The 21038-nt window shown below is 34.3% G+C and overlaps 2 protein-coding genes across 2 annotated transcripts; both read left to right on the forward strand.

Annotated features, from left to right (window-relative positions):
- The first annotated feature begins 314 nt into the window (after positions 1 to 314).
- Positions 315 to 6340, forward strand: LOC132190204 (eukaryotic translation initiation factor 3 subunit B). The gene is made up of 11 exons (XM_059605115.2): positions 315 to 586; positions 1141 to 1378; positions 2311 to 2457; positions 3310 to 3438; positions 3754 to 3882; positions 3965 to 4048; positions 4133 to 4257; positions 4379 to 4571; positions 4692 to 5224; positions 5365 to 5473; positions 5819 to 6340. Exons 1-11 carry the CDS (start codon positions 465 to 467, stop codon positions 6152 to 6154), a joined length of 2145 nt encoding a protein of 714 aa, XP_059461098.2. The 5' UTR covers positions 315 to 464; the 3' UTR covers positions 6155 to 6340.
- A 7465-nt stretch (positions 6341 to 13805) lies between these two features.
- Positions 13806 to 17069, forward strand: LOC132189702 (aspartyl protease family protein At5g10770). Its single transcript, XM_059604475.2, has 3 exons — positions 13806 to 14077; positions 14784 to 15233; positions 15929 to 17069. Exons 1-3 carry the CDS (start codon positions 13873 to 13875, stop codon positions 16753 to 16755), a joined length of 1482 nt encoding a protein of 493 aa, XP_059460458.1. The 5' UTR covers positions 13806 to 13872; the 3' UTR covers positions 16756 to 17069.
- Positions 17070 to 21038: the final 3969 nt, after the last annotated feature.

Here is a 21038-nt window from a genome sequence, read left to right on the forward strand (position 1 = left end):
AGAAGCAAGTAAATCGTTTATGTTTATACTTGCCTAAACATAATTACATAAGATTAATGGCAGAAAGAGTGTATGTGGTTTTTTAAATTATTGATAAATCAAAATTTAATAATAATTATATCAAATTTAATAGTCAATTTAAAAGAAAAGACAAAAAAAAAAAAAGAAGAAGAAGAAGAGAATAAAAGATAAAAGTCATACTCTTAACTTTACGCATAAACATAAATCACTAAAAATAATTTATTTGCTTTTAAATTTTATTATTTATTTATTTATTTATTTTTTGACTTCGTAACGGTATTTACCATTCGCCATTACAAACTGTTGAGGTAAGCTAAACCCCACCTTCACAGTATCTTTTCCAACCCAATAAACCCTAGAAATCTCATCACTCTTTCTCTAGAAACTCCCCTTCTTTGTGTGGGTCTCGCTCTGTGGAGAGCCTGAAATCCGAAGAAAGAACCATGGCGGACGTGATGGTGATGAAAGAAATAGAGGAAACGGCGGATCGGCTCGGCATCGATCTCGCCAGTTTAGACCTCGACGCCATTCGCGTCCCTCCGGGCCAAGATTTTGGCATAGCAAGGTAAATAATTCAAAACCCAGAAAAAATACCTAGCTTTTAGCCTTCTGATTGATTCTCGAGAAAACGTGGAAATAATTTATGACCGAGTATTGAAAATTGGCATGTTTTAGAGGAAAAAAAAGGTTAACTTTATGTTTATATGCATGTATTTATGTATTTCACATATGTTGTGTAACATGTCTATCTATTGTTGCAGCGTCGTATTTAATTTTTCGAAATAGCGTTGTAGCTGCATACTTGGGCTGTATCAAAGTTATGGACTTTGTTATTTGAGAATGGAGAATAATAGGATATTTAATTGAATTGAGCTGATTACAATTGTTAGTCCAAGAAAGTACTAAGGAAAAAAGTGTTCTACCATATGGATTTATTTGATTTGCTGAGTAGAATGACTGAAGATGTAAAAAGCGCAGATTTTCAACTAACGTTTTCCACAATTTAATTTTAGCAATTACATGGGGGTTAGTTTTAGTTTGGAATTTTTTTTTTATTTTTTTTTATTTTTTCACTCTGTATTATGTTCCGGTTCTGATTCTTTGTTTTTGATTTTGTAGTGACGATGAAGATCTACATCAAGGCGATAATGTGGAGTTAGACACTGGATTTGGCAATATTATCATTGTTGACAATTTGCCTGTTGTGCCTCGGGAGAAGTTTGAGAAGCTTGAAGGTGTTATTCGTAAAATCTACAGTCAGATTGGTCTGATTAAGGACGATGGGCTGTGGATGCCTATTGATCCTGAGACGAACAAAACATCAGGATATTGCTTTATTGAATTTAATACTCCTCTGGTAATTCTTTCTCTCCCACTCTCCAGTCATTTGTTATATTTAGCAAAAACTTATTCATCGTTTGTTTAGAGGTCTTCAAATATTTTTACTTTTGTATTTAAGACAGTAAAATATTCAGTTGCCTCCTATTGAAGGAGTGATAAATGGCTTTAGGAGTACACAAGATACTGAAGAAACATCGCTTTACTTGCAATCTATCTTGATAAACCAACTGGTCTCCAATTTAAGATTGGGTTAAAATTTTACCCTGTCAAGGGTTCCTTAGGACTCTGAGTTAAACTATTAGATGTGTCCATCCACTCTTACCAAACTCTCTCTCATTTGGGAGCTTGTTAGAAATAGATTCAAATAAAACAAAAATTTATATATGAATTCTTTTTATTTATATAGTTATTAGAAGTTTTGCATGTTAAAGAGTGTAGAACAATCCTCCTCAGGCCAGCAATTGATGGGTGTAAAAGATGAACCATCTATCCATTATATTTAATTTTATTGGGTTTTAGAATATCTGGTTCAAGTCAGATTAATTCATTATGGATGGAAATCGACTGCCCATAAACTTCATGAAAAATTACGTTCCTTTTCCATTGCATTGTCCTTTTTTTTTTTTTGAAACATGTTAGGAGTTTGCTTTTTTGGTTTTAAGATTTGTTGTTGAATGCTGTGGGATTTGCTTCCTGAGTTCTAAAATTTGCTTATCCAATCTCAAGTTGATGGACAAGGCTTGATTGAAAAATGACCAACGTAGTGATAACCTTTGGATAATAATATACACAATTGGATTATTCTTAAAAGTTTCTGTTCATCTGCTTGTAGCTAGTTTCTAGACATTTCCAAACACTAGCTGTGGGTATTAATGCTGTTCTGTACCGTAGTGTGGCGTGGTTCAATGCATTTTCATTAGATCTGGTTCTTTTATGTCCCTATTGTAGGAAGCTGAGCTCGCTAGGGAGAAGACAAATGGATACAAGCTGGACAGGTCTCATATTTTTGCTGTGAACATGTTCGATGAGTTTGATACATTCATGAAAGTTCCAGATGAGTGGGCCCCTCCTGAATCTAAGCCTTATACTTCAGGGGTAATTGCTTCAACCAGTTTGTTTCATGTATTCTGTCATTGATCTTAAATTCTAGCTACTGAGTAATTTACCTATCCTCAAATGCCATGCCTTAAACATCTACTGTTTTTTCCTGTACTTATATGAGGTGATACAATGCTCCTTCTTGCTCTTTACCATTTGGTATCTTTTGAGATTTCTCTGATGAAAATTTTCAATTACAAATAATACTTTTTTCTCTGTCCCCAAATAGATAGGGTGCTTTCCTTTATTGGCCATCTTAGAATAAATGAGATTTAAAAAAAAAAAATATTTATCTATTTAACTTGATATATTACCCTTAAATTTGAATTCTTTTGAAATTTGATACCATCTTTCTTGGTCCTTACCATGCATTATGCCAAAACTAATTGTGGATTCAAAGTGCCATTATATCTGCAAATAATGTGAACTTTTTTAGTGTCATGTAATTTTTTTCTTCCATAGGGAAAGAAAAAGGTATTACACATTGGTAATGGTCTTAAAAAACCATTTTCTTTTAAATATGTAGCATTTTGTTTGTAGCTCATTTCTGAGACTAATATAACTAAAATCATAAATGCATTAAAAATAATCTAAATATGCATAAAGGTGCATTCTTTGCAATTCATTAAAAAAAAAGGTGCCTTCTTTGCCAATTTTAATATAATTTATCTTGCTGCGAAGTAAGCACCTTGTATGATTTAGGTGGGTTTTTAGGTTTCTCCAATGTTGACCAAGTAGATGGGTTTTTATTGTCTCTAATTGCCCACAAACGGATCCCAACTCTATCTTTGCTATTTGTTGTGTTTTTTAAATGTCTTAACTATGTTTTACACTGTCATGTCATTGCAGGAAAATCTTCAACAATGGCTGACTGATGAGAAAGCTCGTGATCAGTTTGTCATTCGTGCTGGTTCAGATACTGAGGTTTTATGGAATGATGCGAGGCATCTAAAGCCTGAGCCTGTTTATAAGCGTGCTGTGAGTAGGAATTACATTTAATTGTCCTGTTACTATCACTTAAGACGATTAATTATGTGTTAGTTGGGAGGATCTCTCTCTCTCTCTCTCTCTCTCTCTCTCTCTGAGTGTGTGTAGGTGAGAGGGAGAGAGAGAGAGAGATTGATACTAAAGCTCAGTGTGGCTTGTTTCTACTGCATTGTTTAATAAACTTCTGCTCACTGCTACAACATCATTTATTGAAGTTAACAAATTTTTCAATTTATAATAAGATACTTATCTTTTTATTTAGTAATTATCACTTTGATGAATGGTCCTACTTGTTACCCTTTGCAGTTCTGGACTGAAAGTTTTGTGCAGTGGTCTCCACTGGGAACTTACTTGGCGACAGTTCACAGGCAAGGTTCTGCTGTTTGGGGTGGTGCCAGTACTTTTAATCGCCTTATGCGTTATGCGCATCCTCAGGTTGAAATTTGGTTTCTAGCTTTTGATTTCACGCTGTGTTCCCTTTTCTCCTGTCATTTAGCTTTTTTGATATTAACTTCAGGTAAAATTGATTGATTTTTCCCCTGGTGAGAGGTATTTAGTTACCTACAGCAGCCATGAACCGAGTAATCCCCGTGATGCAAATGTGAGTTTTTCTACTCTGCTGTCCATTAAGTCACTGTAAAGTCATTGAGCCTGGGACCATTGATAATGTAATTTTATGTTTCAGATGGTCGTGATAAATATTTTTGATGTGAGAACTGGAAAGGTAATGAGAGATTTCAAGGGAAGTGCTGATGAATTTTCTATTGGAGGAACTGGCGGTGTTACAGGAGTGTCGTGGCCTGTTTTCAGGTTAGTTTTTCAATCTACATAAACTTGCTAATAAGTCTTTCCCCCTTTTCTGACTGCATTGCTGTTTTCGGCGTCACCCGTTAGTCTAATGGGAGATTAAGAGTGTGTTTTATTTTATCAGATGGGCCGGTGGAAAAGAGGACAAATATTTTGCGAGAATTGGGAAAAACGTTATTTCTGTCTATGAAACAGAGACCTTTTCACTAATTGACAAGAAATCCTTGAAGATTGAAAATGTTGTGGATTTCAGTTGGTCACCAACTGACCCAATTCTTTCAATCTTTGTTCCTGAACTGGGGGACCATCCTGCTAGGGTGAGCATTGTTGTTGATTATGAAGATGCTCTTTAATTTACAAGTTGAGTTATTTATTTATTTTTTTAAAAAATTATTAATCAAGGTAACTTGATGTTCTGCAATTAAACTGTCTCTCAGGTGAGTCTCATGCAAATACCAAGTAAAGATGAGCTAAGGCAGAAGAATCTTTTCAGTGTTAGTGACTGCAAAATGTACTGGCAAAGCAATGGGGATTATCTAGCGGTTAAGGTTGATCGATATACAAAAACGAAAAAAAGCACATACACAGGCTTTGAGCTTTTCCGCATAAGAGAAAGGGATATTCCTATTGAGGTTTTTGAGCTTGAGAATAAGAATGATAAGATCATTTCCTTCGCTTGGGAGCCAAAAGGCCACAGGTTTGCAGTTATCCATGGTGATAACCCAAGACCTGATATAAGTTTTTACTCCATGCGTTCTGCCAACAATACAGATAAGGTTAAAAAGCTCACTACTCTGAAAGGAAAGCAAGCAAATGCTCTTTTCTGGTCACCTGCTGGCCGCTACATAATACTTGCAGGATTAAAGGGTTTGAACGGACAGTTAGAATTTTACAATGTTGATGAGCTTGAAACCATGGCAACAGCTGAACACTTTATGGCGACAGATATTGAATGGGATCCCACCGGAAGGTAATTTTGAGATTCGTTTTAGTAGTGTCAAAATAAGGGGTGCTCAAGTGCTATGCCTTGTTTAAATCGAACTGAAGTGCAATATTTTGTTTCTCGTCTTTTTCTCTCGGTTTTGATATGTGACCTTTCTGGATATATAGGTATGTTGCAACTGCAGTGACTTCTGTTCATGAGATGGAAAATGGTTTCAACATATGGTCTTTCAATGGCAAACTACTTTATAGGATTCTGAAGGATCATTTCTTTCAGGTAAATGAGGCAACACCTCACCTATTTTTGCTTATAATGGTCTTTGTAAATTTTAAGTGATTCAGTAGATGTATATGGGTGAGAAGAGATAACAAAGTAAATAAGTACAAATTTAATGCGCTTTTTTAGGAAAATGGATGCATGTTTCTTGCTCATGCATGCAATCCTAATAAACTATAACATAAAAGAAAATGTAGATATAGTGCTCCTAGTATTAAAGAGCAAACTCCATATTTGTATCAACACTCAATTGTATGTGAAATGGGCGAGTCATATTAATATCTGCTCTTGCTATTACATATCAGATTATCAGCTGATTTCTTGTTTTCTTATTGTTTGCGACAGTTTTTATGGCGCCCAAGGCCACCACCATTCTTGAGTCCCGAGAAAGAGGAAGAAATTGCAAAGAACTTGAAGAAGTACAGTAAAAAGTACGAGGCGGAGGACCAGGACGTCTCATTGCTATTGAGCGAGCAGGATCGCGAGAAGCGGAGGATGTTGAAGGATGAATGGGAGAAGTGGTTGAATGAGTGGAAGCGGTTGCACGAAGAAGAAAAGCTGGAGAGGCAGAAACTCAGGGATGGAGAAGTGAGCGACGAAGAGGAGGAGTACGAGGCTAAAGAAGTCGAAGTTGAGGAGATATTAGATGTTACAGAGGAGGTCATTTCTTTTGAGGAGTGATAAATGTTTTGGAGCTTTTAGATATCCCTCTGTTTAAAGCACAACAGACCTCAGCAAGACAGCGCTCTTCCAGATCCCTCTATATTTTTTGAAGCATCTTGTGGTGAGCTGCTAATTGCTTTGTTTCTCCATCTTGTATTTTTTTTGGGTTAGTTTAATATTATCATTGACCAATTTTGTAGTTCTGATCCATGTACACTAATTTACAAATAGTAATGTTGTTTTCACGGCTAATATGACGTGCTCTAAGTGAAGCCACTTAAAACATGTGACATTAGTCTGTGTAAAATGAACAATAAATAGGCGTGAAGAGATGCATTACTCGTTGCATATATAGCTCTAAATATATGCGTTACTCTTCACCCCGAGTACAAAGCTTTTGTTTGGTAAGGATCTATTTTTAAGAATAGTTATTTTCGTGGAAATCATGAATTCCTTACACATGAATAGCTATTCCTTAAGGAATAAAATACATTTTTCACAAACACATATATTTTTTTAAACTTCGAAAAAAAAAAAATATATAAAACATGAAAATTAAAGTGGGTGGCCGACCTCCAAATCTATTTTTTAGGGTTTTTATTTTTTTATTGTTATTATTTTTTTAATATGAGTTGAAAAACAAAAATAATATGGGGTTTTTTTAGTAATTTTAATTCAATTCTAATTATAGTAAGTTTGTTACCAAACTAAAGAATATGAATGACTTCAATTCAACTCTAGGGGTGGGTATCAGTCAAAACGGTCCGGTTTTGGCTCTTATCAGTTATTAATTGATAATTTTCGGTTAAACGGTTTCTTAATTGATACTGGGCCGATAAGGATTTTAACCAAAATTATCGGTTATAACAGTACACGGTTAAATGGTTTAGTTAAACTGGTTAACCGGTTTTAAATCTCACCTTCTTCACTTTTCTCTGCTTCTCTAATTTTCAAGCACCAAAAGGCAAAACTTTTACCAGAATTGAATCTTCTATGCTAAAAGAGAGGTCTGTGACTGAGAACAGATGTTGTGAGAACCGGAAAGAAAAAAAAAAATGGAGAAGAAACCCATTCTCTTGCAATGGTGAGAAGGAAAATTGGAAAAGAAAGAAAAAAAATGAGGAAGAAACTAGAAAGACCTGAAAGTGAAAGACGTCTGCGCGGGAGGAGTAAGAAAAAAAAAAAAAAAAACAGAAGAAAGAAAAGAAAAGAAATATGTGGCGTCAGGCGTGGGAATTGGGAAAAGAAAAGAAACGACTAAGTGGAGAGTGTGAGTGGGACTGTCGGCCAAGTGGGAAAGAAAAGAGAGAAAAGATAAAAAAAAATAATAATAAAAAAAGAAAAAAGAAAAACAGATGGCCACCATAGCAGCTTGAACCAGCAACCACAAGGTTAAGAGCCTTGTCCTCTAGTGCCCTACCAACTGAACTAGACTGACTTCATAAATAGCCTTTCCCCATACTGGATCTTAGCGGCGAAAACAATAACAAATGGTTAACCAGACTAGATCGGACCGATAAGAATTTCGGTACAACATTTTTAACCGATAAGAATATCGATTAAACGGTTACGGTTAATATCGGTTCGGTCAAAACCGATAGATGGCTGGTAATCGGTAACCGGTTAATCTGCTCAACCCTATTCAACTCTTCTCTATTTCCAATAACAACTATTCAGTTTCCTAATGGAATACACATTTTGCAAACTAAACGAGGCCTAAAAGTGTAGTTAGCACGACTAGACAAGTAATTTTTTTTAATTTGGTTAGAGTTTTTTTTTAGTCTATTAAATTGATGTCTTTAAAATGCAGGTGATTTTAACATGCATTTTTAGTAATGATTCTTGCATCCATTTCTATTTCCAGCAAAGTATTTTTTTCAAAGGAATTTGTTTTTTTTTTAATTAGTCTATTAAACTGATATATATTTAAAATGCATGTAATTTTTACATGCATTTTTAATAATGATTCTTACATGAAATAGAAGTACATGTAATTCTTACACCTATTTTGGACACATTAGTTTAATGAGTCGTGCTATCCGGCATCCTAGAGAACGCTGACGTGCCTGCCTCTAAAAAAAAAAAATAATAATAAAAAAAGGGAAATGAAAATTTTGTTTTTGTTTTGTTTATATATATAAAACACGTTTATATGAGAATAAAGATTTTTGTTGTTTTTTTTTTTTCGTCATTGGCAGTTTATGTTTATGTTCTTGCATTCTGTATGTTTAATGAAATTTCCATGAGAAAGAGCAAGTTTTTTGGGTTGTATTTTGAGATATTTGAGTGATATTAGCTAAATTTTCATAAGCTAATATTTGGATTCTAATGCCTCAAAACTCATTTTTGGATTTAAAACTAAAACCTAGAGGTGGAAGGTTAATCCTTTAGGGATGGTATTACCCTAAAGGGATTCGGTCATCCTAAATTTGGTGCTAATGCCTCAAAACGTTATCTTGATTTTACATACTTTTGCTCATACCAATTTCTGATCAGTGATTCATAGAAGCCAGTGGATTTGAAATATAATTTGATCAATTTTTGATCAGTAATTCTCAGTTTTAAATTTGGAAGACGCTTCCCCCTTGTAACCTCTTTCCTCTTCAATTAAAAAAATAAAAATAAATAATAATAATAATAATAATAATAATAATAATAATAATAATAATTGGAAGACGCTTGGCTGACTCTCCTTTGGCAGCCAAAAATCTCTTCTCCAGTTTAATAGACAAGTTTGAGAAAAATTGTGTCAATGTTAAAACCTTTCCTTGCTGTTATTTCTATTTTAAATTGGGCATGGCATTATTCTCCAAGAAAAATGGTTACAATAAGGGTAAGGGTCGGTCTGGTTTTATGATTCAAAATATGCGATTTTGAAAAATGCAATTAAACGTTTTGTAAAATTATAATTTGGTCTTTAAAATCGTAATTTGACATTTAAACTTTGCAATTTTTTCAAGAAACTTTTCTCAATTTTGTTTAAAAACGCCATTTAAACTTTCAAGATTGCAGGGCCAAACAGATTCTAAGAGTCATAAAAGCCAAGGCTAGCTCTCAATTCCAATTGGGAATGAGACAATACCGTTTGATTTCAGCAGGACCATACAAGAAAAAAATCTATTATATCCTACTCCTTCCACTTCCCACTCTCAAAAATCCTTTTCATATCCATAGATGCATCAATAATTAAGTAGATGACACTGACACATCATCATCTTTGGTTTGCATTGCGTGTGGTTAACAAATTGATAAATCTAATAATGCTGATGTATTTGCTTCCTTTGAGACATCCAAACACAGCCATATAATATGTATCTAGGAGACCCCAAGAGTGTGTGTATAAAAATGTACTTAAATCATATATATCTAGCTCTAAGAGTGTGAACATGAAGATATTTCAGACAAGCAAAAAAACCAAATTAAAAATTTCAATATGTTTTTGTCTTTCCCACTTTTGGTGATATATGTCTGTTTTAGCAGCAGCCATCAATTGATTTTTTCTATCTTTTTGTTTGAAAGATTAGGGAAACATGAGCCAACCCTTTCCACATTACCTTTATGGGAGTTTGCTTAAAGCACAAAGACATAATTGGTTCCAACCAATACTTGTTTGCATAGAATGTCTTGGAATCTAATGAGTCCACACCTAACTCTTTTCTAGTTTTCTTCTACATTTGTGGACACTTTCAAGGATGTAATGAGGCATGGAGAAGGATATTGGACCCCATTTTAAACAAAAAAATATGTAAAGAGTGATGTTTGGGAATACTACAGCTTTTACTACAAGTTCATCAGAACATTTATATTCAATCCTATAATCAACATTTTTTCTTTAAATTATGACAAATCATACCTCAAAATCACCCAACATCTGATTTTCGTTCATCCTTCGTATTAAAGAAAACGCTACAATGATATATCACTGTATATCAATTTATCTTTTATTTTATCAATTCCTATTTCCAAATTCTACTTCTTTGTTTAATTAGAGAAATGTTATAGGTACCAAATATTTTATTAAGAGATGCTTATCAAATTGATGTGTAACTCATTCATTGGAAATGATCAAAATAATTAATCAAGAAAAATGTAACGGGTACCAATAAATGAGTTCTACATCATTTTAGTACTCTTCTCTTGGTAAAAGATTTAGTACTTGTAGTATTTATCGTTTAATTATTCTTTCTTTACGCCTAAAAGAAAGAATAAAAATTAAATCATTCTCCAAAATAAAGAATGAGACGTAGAGCGTTTTAAATTAAAAGTGGTTCTTTAAAATAGAAAAAGAAGAGCTATTCTTCAAAATTCGAAGAAAATTTTGAAAGATTTGATGCAAATGCTCTTATAAACTACTATAAACGTACTGAAGTAGTTAAGATGAAATTTATCACGTCAACTACTTCTATTGCTTAATTTTCTCATTCCATGTGAGTTCGTAAACAATAATTGCACTGAAAGCTGTAATAATCAATGATTATTAAAAGAGTAAATTGTTGAAAATGAATGATGAGGCAGTTAACACATCAAAATCTCTCTCTCTCTCTCTCTCTCGTGTTGTGAAAATTAAATCATGAGACACAGATTCCAGCTTTCTTCCACCACCCGGCACACGCCAGAAGTGGAGCCCGGCCTCCCGCCAAACAAGATTCCAATCATCGTAATCTCTCTCACTGTTTAGCTCTTTCTGTCTCTTTCCCATAAGAATCCAGCTATTTTAGACCCACTAAAAATGCATTATGGCCCACAGCCAAACAAGGTTCCAAGCATTATGAGAATGAGTGCTTATAATAAGGGCCACAAGACCGCCACTTGACCGTTTTCTTGGTGGCCAGCGATATATGTATATATATATATATATATATTTCTGGCCGGCCATATATGACAATGATGGCTTGACCTCTTAAGTTTCACAAATATCTCCCTGCAACCAAGTTGAAGTACCTGCACATGGAAACAACTTTATGGGTTTGGATTTTCCCCCGTGATCATAGCTGTTGCATTTACAAGGAATGCTTAACGTGGTGTAAGATATTAAGAGAGATGCTAGATTTTTTCTCCATTTGTTTCGGCGTAAAATATATATATATATATATATATATATATATATATATATATATATTTTAAAAAAGAAGTTATGTTTGTTTGCTACCTGTAAAATGTTGCGTTTAGTTCGTATGAAAAATTGCTAAATATATATTTTTTTAATTTTTTTTCTTCATATAATTTGAGGAGTTGCGACAAAGATAAAGAGAGATGGCGAGAAAAAGCTGTGGAGGAAGAGAGTATGTGAGAGTAAAAGGTTTTTAGAGATGAGAATGAGATTTAGTGCAATTGTTTACCTATATTATTTATAATTTGGATAAATAATTGTAAGATGGTTCTTGTGGGATTCACCTATCTAGACAGGTATTCAGACAACTCGAGACTTTTTTGAGCAGGTAAGCCCACAATTGCTTTTCCAAGGGTGTTGGAGAGCAGCAAAAATGGTCTATTCAGATGAGAAAGTAAATCATTTTACGCATTGTGAATGTTATTGTTTTTAGTCAACTGAAAATATTTTGAGATTGACCAACACTTTATATCGTGCTAAACGCTAAAAAATATTTTGAGATTGACCAACACTTCTACGCCGAAACGAACGGATGACTTGGAATTGAGTTCCATCATCAAGAAGTTCGGCACCAATTACATAATTTTCCAAGCAAAAGTAGACTTCTGTATGCAAGCCCTGACATTGTGGTCCTGTGGAAGTGGTGGAGTACTCCCCATTAGTCTAAGATTTACATTTCCCGTCTGTATTCCTGTTGAATTTTTGCTCTTTCTTCTGACAAAGTTGATCATCAATATCACTTTGTCTTGTTGTAGAAACTTCCAAATTGCTTTGTAAAAATCGACCTTGTAAGATTTGGGATTCAATGAATCCTTTCACACAGGCACACAAATGTCACAAGCAAATTAAATAAAAACACATAGATTTTTGAAGTTTGGCATCCTAATAATTTCATCAGATTAATTATGTTTTAAACCCAATTCTAGTACCATGATGATCTATAGTTCATATTGTATAACTATATATATTGGGGGCCTCAACCCCTATATGGGTCTTGCTTCTATTTAATTAGTTAATAAAACTAATTCTTATCCATTAAAAAATAAAAAAAAGTGTATGATTAATCAATATAATTACAGATACTAATCAAATTATAAGCCAAACTCAGGGTGAGATCTCCCATGATAAGAGGTAGACATTCAACCAGAGCATGTATGACACGCATGTACCTTTAACGGTAAGAGCATGGAATTTTCATCCCTCCATATCCCAATTCCCAACCTAGCTATCTATTATGCCTCCATCAACATAATTAGGTTTAGTCTGAAAGGAACCAGATTATATACAATATGGTTCCATCAATCAATCTCTTTCAAGCCTCAAATTGAAATCTGAAAATCAATTTAATAACCGTTTTAATTACAATCTGCTGCATGGACCCAACTGGTGAAACACATTAATCACCCAATTTTTGGAGGGAAATTATTTATCGTAATTCTAGCTCTTAATTATTCGGAAAAAAAAAAAAATAAAGAATCCCTGATGATCATCTCAGATATCCTTGAACTCCATTCCTACTTCTTCATCTTCAAAGACTAAAATAGTTTACAAGGGTGTCAATTTCTACGCTAGCTCACAATATGGCAAAATGAACTACGTACCACACGATATTTTTCAAGAAGCATTCTCATTTCTTCGCCTTTGTGCATACCTTTTCGTCTTAAAAGACTAAGCAGTTTACAAAAGTGCCAACTTTTACCTCACAATATGATAAGATGGGCTATCTTCAGGAAACATTCTCATTTCTTTCTCCTTTGCACTTATTTGGCTGAACAGTGGAAAAGATTCCCTTTTTCTTAGCTTTTCTTTGTAATCTTCCAATTCTGAAATTGCACAATTATTGACCTTTGCAGGAATTCAACCCTAATCTCTGCCTTGGATAGAGACAGGATATAGCATCCAGTGCAATATTGGGCCATGCTCACTTCAAAAGCATTAAAAAAATATGGAAAATTCCATGAGAATTTAAGGGTGCTAGGAAAATCAAGATAGCCTATAATAGATAATTAGAGGTTCATTGAATATGATAATTAGGGAATAGGTATAATTATTTTTTCAGCTATCTAATCTAATGACTCTATTTTGTATAGATTCAACTATAAGCAGGCATGGATATATCTATGGGTGGTCCCTGGAGGGCAAAAAGAGAAAAAATAAAACCAATATATTGACTAAGTTTGTTAATTAAATTCTACCTAAAAGGAATTATATGTGATTTGTTGAAACTAAATGTGTCACATGAGAGATTAAGAAGCCCCAATTAAACTTGTCACCTTAATTAATTAACCCTCAAAATCTATGAAGCCACCCCTAATTTGCCCTCATAAAATATTCTGATTCCATCAAGGATTAAAAGTTTGGTTGAGCTTTGCACACCACTAGTTATATAAAGCTCAATTATTCAGGATACCCTTGAAATAGCATGAAATAGAAAAATTCAATTATTCAGGATACCCGTGAGAAATAGAAAAATTGTGGGTGACGTGTAAGAATTGGCAATCTATTGAATTTCAAATTAGTATATAATAAGGCCAACAAAGACAATAAAAGTTCACATGCAGCAGCAGCATAGTTGAGAGAGAGAGAGAGAGAGAGAGAGAGAGAGAGAGAGAAGGCTAATTAAGCAATGACCACTCCCAATTCCTCCTCCTTCCTTGGGTTTTTCCTCGTGACCACTCTTCTTGTATTTCTTTCTTCTTCAAAGAAGCTGGGATTCGCCTTTGCAGGAAGACAGAAAATCGAGAGCAATAACCATCTTCTTCATCATCATACTCATACTGTGGAAGTCAGCTCTCTACTGCCATCAACCACTTGCAGCCCTTCTACCAAAGGTATTTGATTTAACACAACTTTGAAAAATCTCTCTCTCTCTCTCTGTCAAATTCTCCTTTCCCCCTCTCCCGCTTTGATTAGAAAAAAAAAAAATTAATGGCAGAAGAAATCAAGAAAATTCAAATAAAAATCTTGTTGGGATTCATGGCTCTATCTATGAATCAATTATTGATATTCAACACCCATTTCTACAGTGTCTTCATGTGAGGTGTAAAACTTCAATCAATGTTTGGTCACTTACCCAATACAGTAAAATGAGATACAAGCAATAGATTGTTTGTTTTTAGCACAAATTCTGCTTTTCAAAGTAAGTTTTGCTGTCCGCCAAAGCCAAAGTTTTCATTGAAATTGCGTTAAAATAAATTCCTTATACTTAGTTTATTAAATTAGCGTAAATTCTAGAAGTATGTAATTCACACGTGCTTTTTTAAGTTGTCTTTTCATGACCAATTAGTGGGTTCATTTTGTTTTTGGATGATTGTAATTCATAATTTAAGGAAAAAGTTTTTCTTTAATCCAGTTTATTAAATTACAATATATTCTTAGAGCTCATAATTTTCTCATACATTTGCATGCTTTGTTAATCAAATTACATAGTTTAAAGAAAAATGTCAATTTAATAGAGTGGATTAATACAATTAGATATTGATGTTTTTGTTGGTATTAGATGTGAATGTGTTCTAACTGATTGGGAATTTAAAACAGCTCCTAATGGAAAGGCATCCTTAAAAGTGGCACACAAATATGGTCCATGCTCCCAACTTCACCAAGACAAAGCGAAAACTCCGACCCATGCTGAAATCCTGCAACAGGATGAGTCAAGGGTGAAGTCAATCAACTCCAGGCTCTCCAACAAGTTGGCCGGCCGTGGCAACAATGATTTGAGGAACTCAGAGGCCTCCACCAATATTCCGGCCAAGTCCGGTAGCACAGTCGGCACGGGCAACTACGTTGTGACTATCGGCTTTGGCACACCCAAAAAGGACTTGACGCTCATATTTGATACCGGCAGCGACATCACTTGGACCCAATGTGAGCCTTGCTCCAAAAGCTGCTACCAACAAAAGGAACCAATCTTCAACCCATCAGCATCCAACACTTACACAAATATCACTTGTAGCTCAAATTTGTGCTCTAAGCTCGTTTCTGCAACAGGTGATACTAATTATAACCCTGACCTCTATCTATAGGACTTAAAACATAATGATTGTTACCTTATTTACGGATCGAATTCTTTGGAATCAAAGTAGAAATTTTTTATTTTCCTTTGGACCTTTGGTATATATGCGAAATTAATAATCCTTATTAATGGCTTATGATGATCAAATATCCTCTAACTTGTTTAGTACATGTAATTTGCTTTTGTTATTTCTATTATTTTTCCAATTTATTATCTGTCCAGACAATGAACTTCTTAATTAATATTAGAAAGAAGTTTTTTTTTTAAAATTTTGTATTTTACAATCCCTTTACAAACACATGTGATAGTCTATATATATTTTATAGAAACAAGTATCACGTGAACTATCACATAATAATTTAGATTTTAGTTGATAACTATCACTTTAGTCTATTATAAACAAGGTAAGTATTATGTGAATTATTACGTGATAAGTAATGCTTCACTTCATACTCATTTATCACACCCATGTCATACCGCCTAACATATATAACATTTTTTAAGTGATTAAAGTATTATAGATAAGTCACTTAAAACACGTCATATATATATTGAATGCACGTAATAGAAAGATTAATTTATGAAATTTAAACATTAATGAGGTGTCAAATTTACAGCCAAATAGATTATGTACTTTCCATATAATTAAATAGAAATATTTTGCATGCAGGAGTCACACCGGGTTGCTCAACCTCCACATGCGTGTACGGCATACAATACGGCGACCAGTCGTTTTCCGTGGGATTCTTCGGCAAAGAGAGGCTGACCCTCACACCAACAGACGTGTTCGACGACTTCCTTTTCGGCTGCGGCCAGAACAACCAAGGCCTCTTCGGCGGCTCCGCCGGGCTGCTCGGCCTGGCCCGTGACCCGCTCTCCTTCGTCCAACAAACCACACCCAAGTACGGCGGCTTCTTCTCCTACTGCCTCCCCTCAAGCTCCAGCTCCACCGGCCACCTCACCTTCGGGAAAGGCAGCGGCGGCGCTTCCAACGCCGTCAAATTCACGTCCTTGTCGAAAGTCTCAGACAGCACGTCGTTTTACGGCCTCGACACCACCGGCATAAGCGTCAAAGGAACCTCGCTAGCGATCTCGCCCTCGGTTTTCTCGGCCTCCGGGACCATCATCGACTCGGGGACTGTCATCACGCGCCTGCCGCCCGCGGCGTACAGCGCGTTGAAGTCGGCGTTTAGGGAGGCGATGAAAGCGTATCCTCTAACGGATCCGCTCTCCATACTCGACACGTGCTACGATTTCAGCAAATACGACAACGTTTCATTCCCGAAAATAGCCTTCTCGTTCAGCGGTGCGGCCAATGTTTTGCTGGACGGGACGGGGGTGTTCTATTTTACAAAAACCTCGCAGGTTTGTTTGGCTTTCGCCGCTAATGGTGACGCGAGTGACGTGGCAATATTTGGGAATGTTCAGCAGAAGAGGTTGGAGGTGGTGTACGATGTTGCCGGAAGGAGGGTTGGGTTTGGGCCTGCTAGTTGTTAGCTGAAAAAGCCTGGGTAATTAATCACAAAGAGAATCTTTGTGATTAGTGGGCTTAATTAGCTCTTGTGGGGAATTAGTAATATGGATTAGGGCTTCAACACTTGCATACTTATAACCCATTGGAAAAATCAATGGAAATAAATAAATAATATTGCAGTGAAAAGGGGTACGTTAATTAAAATATATATTTCAAAAATGATGCATATACCTATGTTTCAATGACTATTTCACAATGTTATTTACAGGAAACACTATTGTATGTATGACTATTGTATAATATCATATCATGTGTAAATGGAGTGAGTTTGGAGTTGTATGTAAAATGTTATGAAAATGAATAATGAATGTGAGGCTTTGGAAGCACACCGAAAGACGTTTACGTGAATGTGTATAGCCTCAATGTAGATACGTTCATCGGCTATAACAAGGGATAGGTCAATAAGGTTTCGAAGAGAGTAAATCTGTAGAGCCAGTCTTACGCTGATATAGAGAGTTAATCAAAACATTAGTGAAAAATAAAAGATAGAAATTAAAAAAACGATGACATATTGCATAGTGATAAGAAATGTTTTCCATGAAATGACAGTGTTTATGAAAAAAAGTAAATAATAAAAAATAAAAACCAATTATTTTCTAAAAAGTAAATAATTGTTGAAAATGTTTGAGGAGACAGATGATGAGTAGATAACCCATCAAAATCTCTCTTTCTCTCACAATCATGGGACAGATTACAGCTTTCTTCCACCACCACCCGCTAGAAGTGGAGTCCGGCCTGCTGCAATCTTTTTCATTGTTTGGCTCTTTCTGTCTCCCCTCTATAAGAATCCAGCTATTTTATACCCACCAAAAATGCATTATGGCCCACAACCAAACAAGGTCTCAAGCAGCATGAGAACTACAAATGAGTGCTTGTAAGGCTCACAAGACCACCACATGACGGTCATGACCCATTTTCTTAGTGGCCAGCCATATACATATAATTTTTTTTTTTTCCTGGTAGGCCATGACAATGATATCAAGACCTTTAAGTTTCACAAAAATGGATGCAACCAAGTTCAAGTTCTTGCACATGGAAACAACTTTATGGTTTGGCATTTTCCCATAGCTATTGTACTTGTACAGAATGCTTAAAGATTTTTCCCGGCTTGTTCCGGTCTGAAAATTTTTTCAGTTGAAAATATTTATTTTTCTTAAATAATAGTAATTAGTTTTCACCATTTATTTGCAATTAATCCTTAAAATGGTTTGAAAAATCCTTCTTTTTTTTTTTTTTTTGACTTTTAATCCTTAATTAAGGGCTACAATGGGGTCTTCCCCATTTTTTTATCCAAATGAAAGAAAGAATGGGAGACTGGCCAATTGGAAATGCTCCGAACACTAGGTTAGAAGCGGCCCATCTAGCTAACAAATGTACTCGAACATTAGCACTTCTAAAAACTTTACTAACTTTCCAACTATATAGGAAAAGATAATAAGAAAAAAGTTGATATCTGAAATAATGAAAGCAAAGTTCTAATCCTTAAAAAAAATCCCAATTTTAAATGATTAAGAGGATGTTGATTGCATCCCCTTCTAGAATGGCTTAATTAGATTTGGGTGCCATTAGTGGATGGACACAAGTGGACACCAGGTACATAATTTTCCACGCAAAGTAGACTTTTGATTACAAGCCTTGACCCTCGTGGTCGAATCCTTAAAGGGCTACAATGGAGTCTTCTCCATTTTTGATCAAAGTGAAAGAAAGAATGGGAGACCGGCCAATTGGGAATGCTCTGAACACTGAGTTAAAAGTAGCCCATTTAGCTAATAAATGTGCTTGAACATTAACATTTCTAAAAACTTTACTAACTTTTCAACTATATATAAAAAGATAATAAGAAAAAGTTGATATATGAAATAATGAAAGCAAAGTTCCAATCCTTAAAAAGATCCCAATTTTAAATGGCTAAGATAATGTTAATTGCCTCCCCTTCTAGAATGGCTTAATTAGATATGGGTGCCATTAGTGGACGGACACAAGTGGACACCAGGTACATAATTTTCCAAGCAAAGTAGACTTTTGATTACAAGCCTTGACCCTTGTGGTCGAGTGGAAGTAGTGGACTCCCAATAACCCTAAAAATATATACATTTTTCAGTCTGAATTCCTGCGGCATGTTTGCTCTTTCTGACAAAGTGGATCAATATCACTTTTGACTTATTGTAGAAAGTGCCAATTTGCTTGGTAAAAGTCGACTTTGCAAGATTTCGTATTGATGCAGGACAGAAGGATAACAAGAGAAAATAGATAAAATAATAACATAAAAAATAAATAAACCATATTCATCAGAGTCTTAGTCAATAGAATTTTGGTAGAATTTAACTATCAAGAAAAAGATAACATTAATTATGTCTTCATGAAAACATGTTTTTCATTAAGAGAAGTGTTAGAGAGCCAAACAAATGAACCAAATTTTTTTTTCAAACTGATGTGGCAGATCACGAGTGACAGGGCAGATAAGGGAGCTCTCTCAGAGAATAACATTTTTTTAAAAAATTTAAAAATCATTGCCACGTCAGTTTAGAAATTTTTCTGGGTTCATTTGTTTGGCTTTCTAACACTTCTCTTTCAGTAATCATAATTTGCCCTCCATAGGAGTACAAAATAGCATTTAAATAGACATGGTAAAATAAATCATAACCCTAATTTAACTAACTTTAGGCTAAGTCTATTATCTAATTATAAAATATCACTAACTCTAGATTAGATGACTTTGGGCCAAACCCATTACAATAACTCTTAAAATATGGATAAAATACCAATCTAAATATAAATAACTTAATTTACTAATAAACCAAATAAAATTAAAAGCAGAACTTATTTATTTTTCCTTTTGCATTAGGGATTCAATCAATCCTTTCACAGTTACGGATGGGATCATTTGGACACGAGGTGCTTCATAGTCTTTCTTAATTTTTTCTTATTTTTTTCACTTTTTAAAATTACTATTGAATCTATGAGGTTTATGTGTGAGACCCATATAGCTCTACAATCCAATGATAATTTTTTTTTTTTTTTATTTTAAAAAAAAGAATGAGAAAAAGGACCAGAAAGAGGAAAAAATGCATTTTCCTTTGAACTCAAACACACAAATGACAAAAGAGAATGAGAAAAGGACCAGAAAGAGGAAAAAAAATGCATTTTCCTTTGAACTCAGACACACAAATGACAAGCATATTAAATAACACACCTATTTTTTAAGTGGGAAACTTAAAAATTGCATCAGATTGAGTATGTTAAACCCAATAATTCCTATAGTTCATCTGGTAGTTCCGGCATTGTAAATATTGGCTATGGAATTTGCAAGGAATACATGTCTTCTGTTCACCAACCGCTGGACATCTCCTTTATCAGACATTATAATAGAAGACTTGTTTGGTAAAAGCTTTGAGCTTTTTTACTGTAGTAGAAATTGATTGATGTAGAAAAAAGTAAAAATGTTTGGTATAAAAATAAAAAATTTTGTTTTATAATAATTTTTTTTATTTAAATAATAGTAAACAGTTAGTGATATAATATTAAAAGTAAGAATGTTGGAAAGTTAAATTTTTTGAAAGAATAGTATCGGGCTTGTGAGGTCTTTTGCCTAACAGCTAGGGCCTGAGTTTCTTTGCATCCATTAATTAGTTTATCTCACTCTACCTCTTGCTGCCCCCAAAGGTGTAGCTCACAAAAATTGACTTATTTTTTAGGCACTTTCTTAGTTAGTGGACCAAGAAATTTTTTGGACCATATCATTTAATTAACTTATTTTCAATGTGTATATATATATTTTTTATTATTTGTATAGCGCAACAGTTTTTCTATTGCTGCTCTAAACATTGAGAATGCTTTAGGGTAGCACTTTAACTTCTATATCTATTATTTTAACACAAAATATTTCTCTTTTCTCTCTCATATCTCATTTTTTTTTTTTGCCTTTTATTGAAAATTGTAAAGTGTATTTAAATAATAAAGCAAAAAATACCACATATTTTTTCAGGAAAATTCTCATTTCTCTCCCCCTTTGCACTTGTCTATTTGGCTGATCAAGAGATTCGGAATCTTTTCTTAGCTTTTCTGTGTAATCTTACTTATTAAAAAAAAAAAAAAAAAAATCGAGTAAGTGGGTTGTTGTATATATATTCGCAATTTTGTATTGAGAGACTTTTCCAGTAGTCGTATTGTTTTTTTACAAGTGGCATATATGTGTTGGTCTAGATAACCTTCAACTTATTATAATGGTATGGGAAAGAATTAAACA

This window comes from Corylus avellana, chromosome 9, assembly GCF_965113065.1.
Source record: "Corylus avellana chromosome 9, dhCorAvel1.hap1.2, whole genome shotgun sequence".
In the NCBI taxonomy this organism is placed as follows: domain Eukaryota; kingdom Viridiplantae; phylum Streptophyta; class Magnoliopsida; order Fagales; family Betulaceae; genus Corylus; species Corylus avellana.

Coding starts and splice junctions, on each gene's coding strand:
- LOC132189702 (XM_059604475.2), top strand. CDS start 13,873: ATGACCACTCCCAATTCCTCCTCCTTCCTTGGGTTTTTCCTCGTGACC. Junction 14,078..14,783: donor TTGCAGCCCTTCTACCAAAG/GTATTTGATTTA, acceptor AATTTAAAACAG/CTCCTAATGGAAAGGCATCC. Junction 15,234..15,928: donor TAAGCTCGTTTCTGCAACAG/GTGATACTAATT, acceptor TTTTGCATGCAG/GAGTCACACCGGGTTGCTCA.
- LOC132190204 (XM_059605115.2), top strand. CDS start 465: ATGGCGGACGTGATGGTGATGAAAGAAATAGAGGAAACGGCGGATCGG. Junction 587..1,140: donor CAAGATTTTGGCATAGCAAG/GTAAATAATTCA, acceptor TTGATTTTGTAG/TGACGATGAAGATCTACATC. Junction 5,225..5,364: donor GAATGGGATCCCACCGGAAG/GTAATTTTGAGA, acceptor CTGGATATATAG/GTATGTTGCAACTGCAGTGA.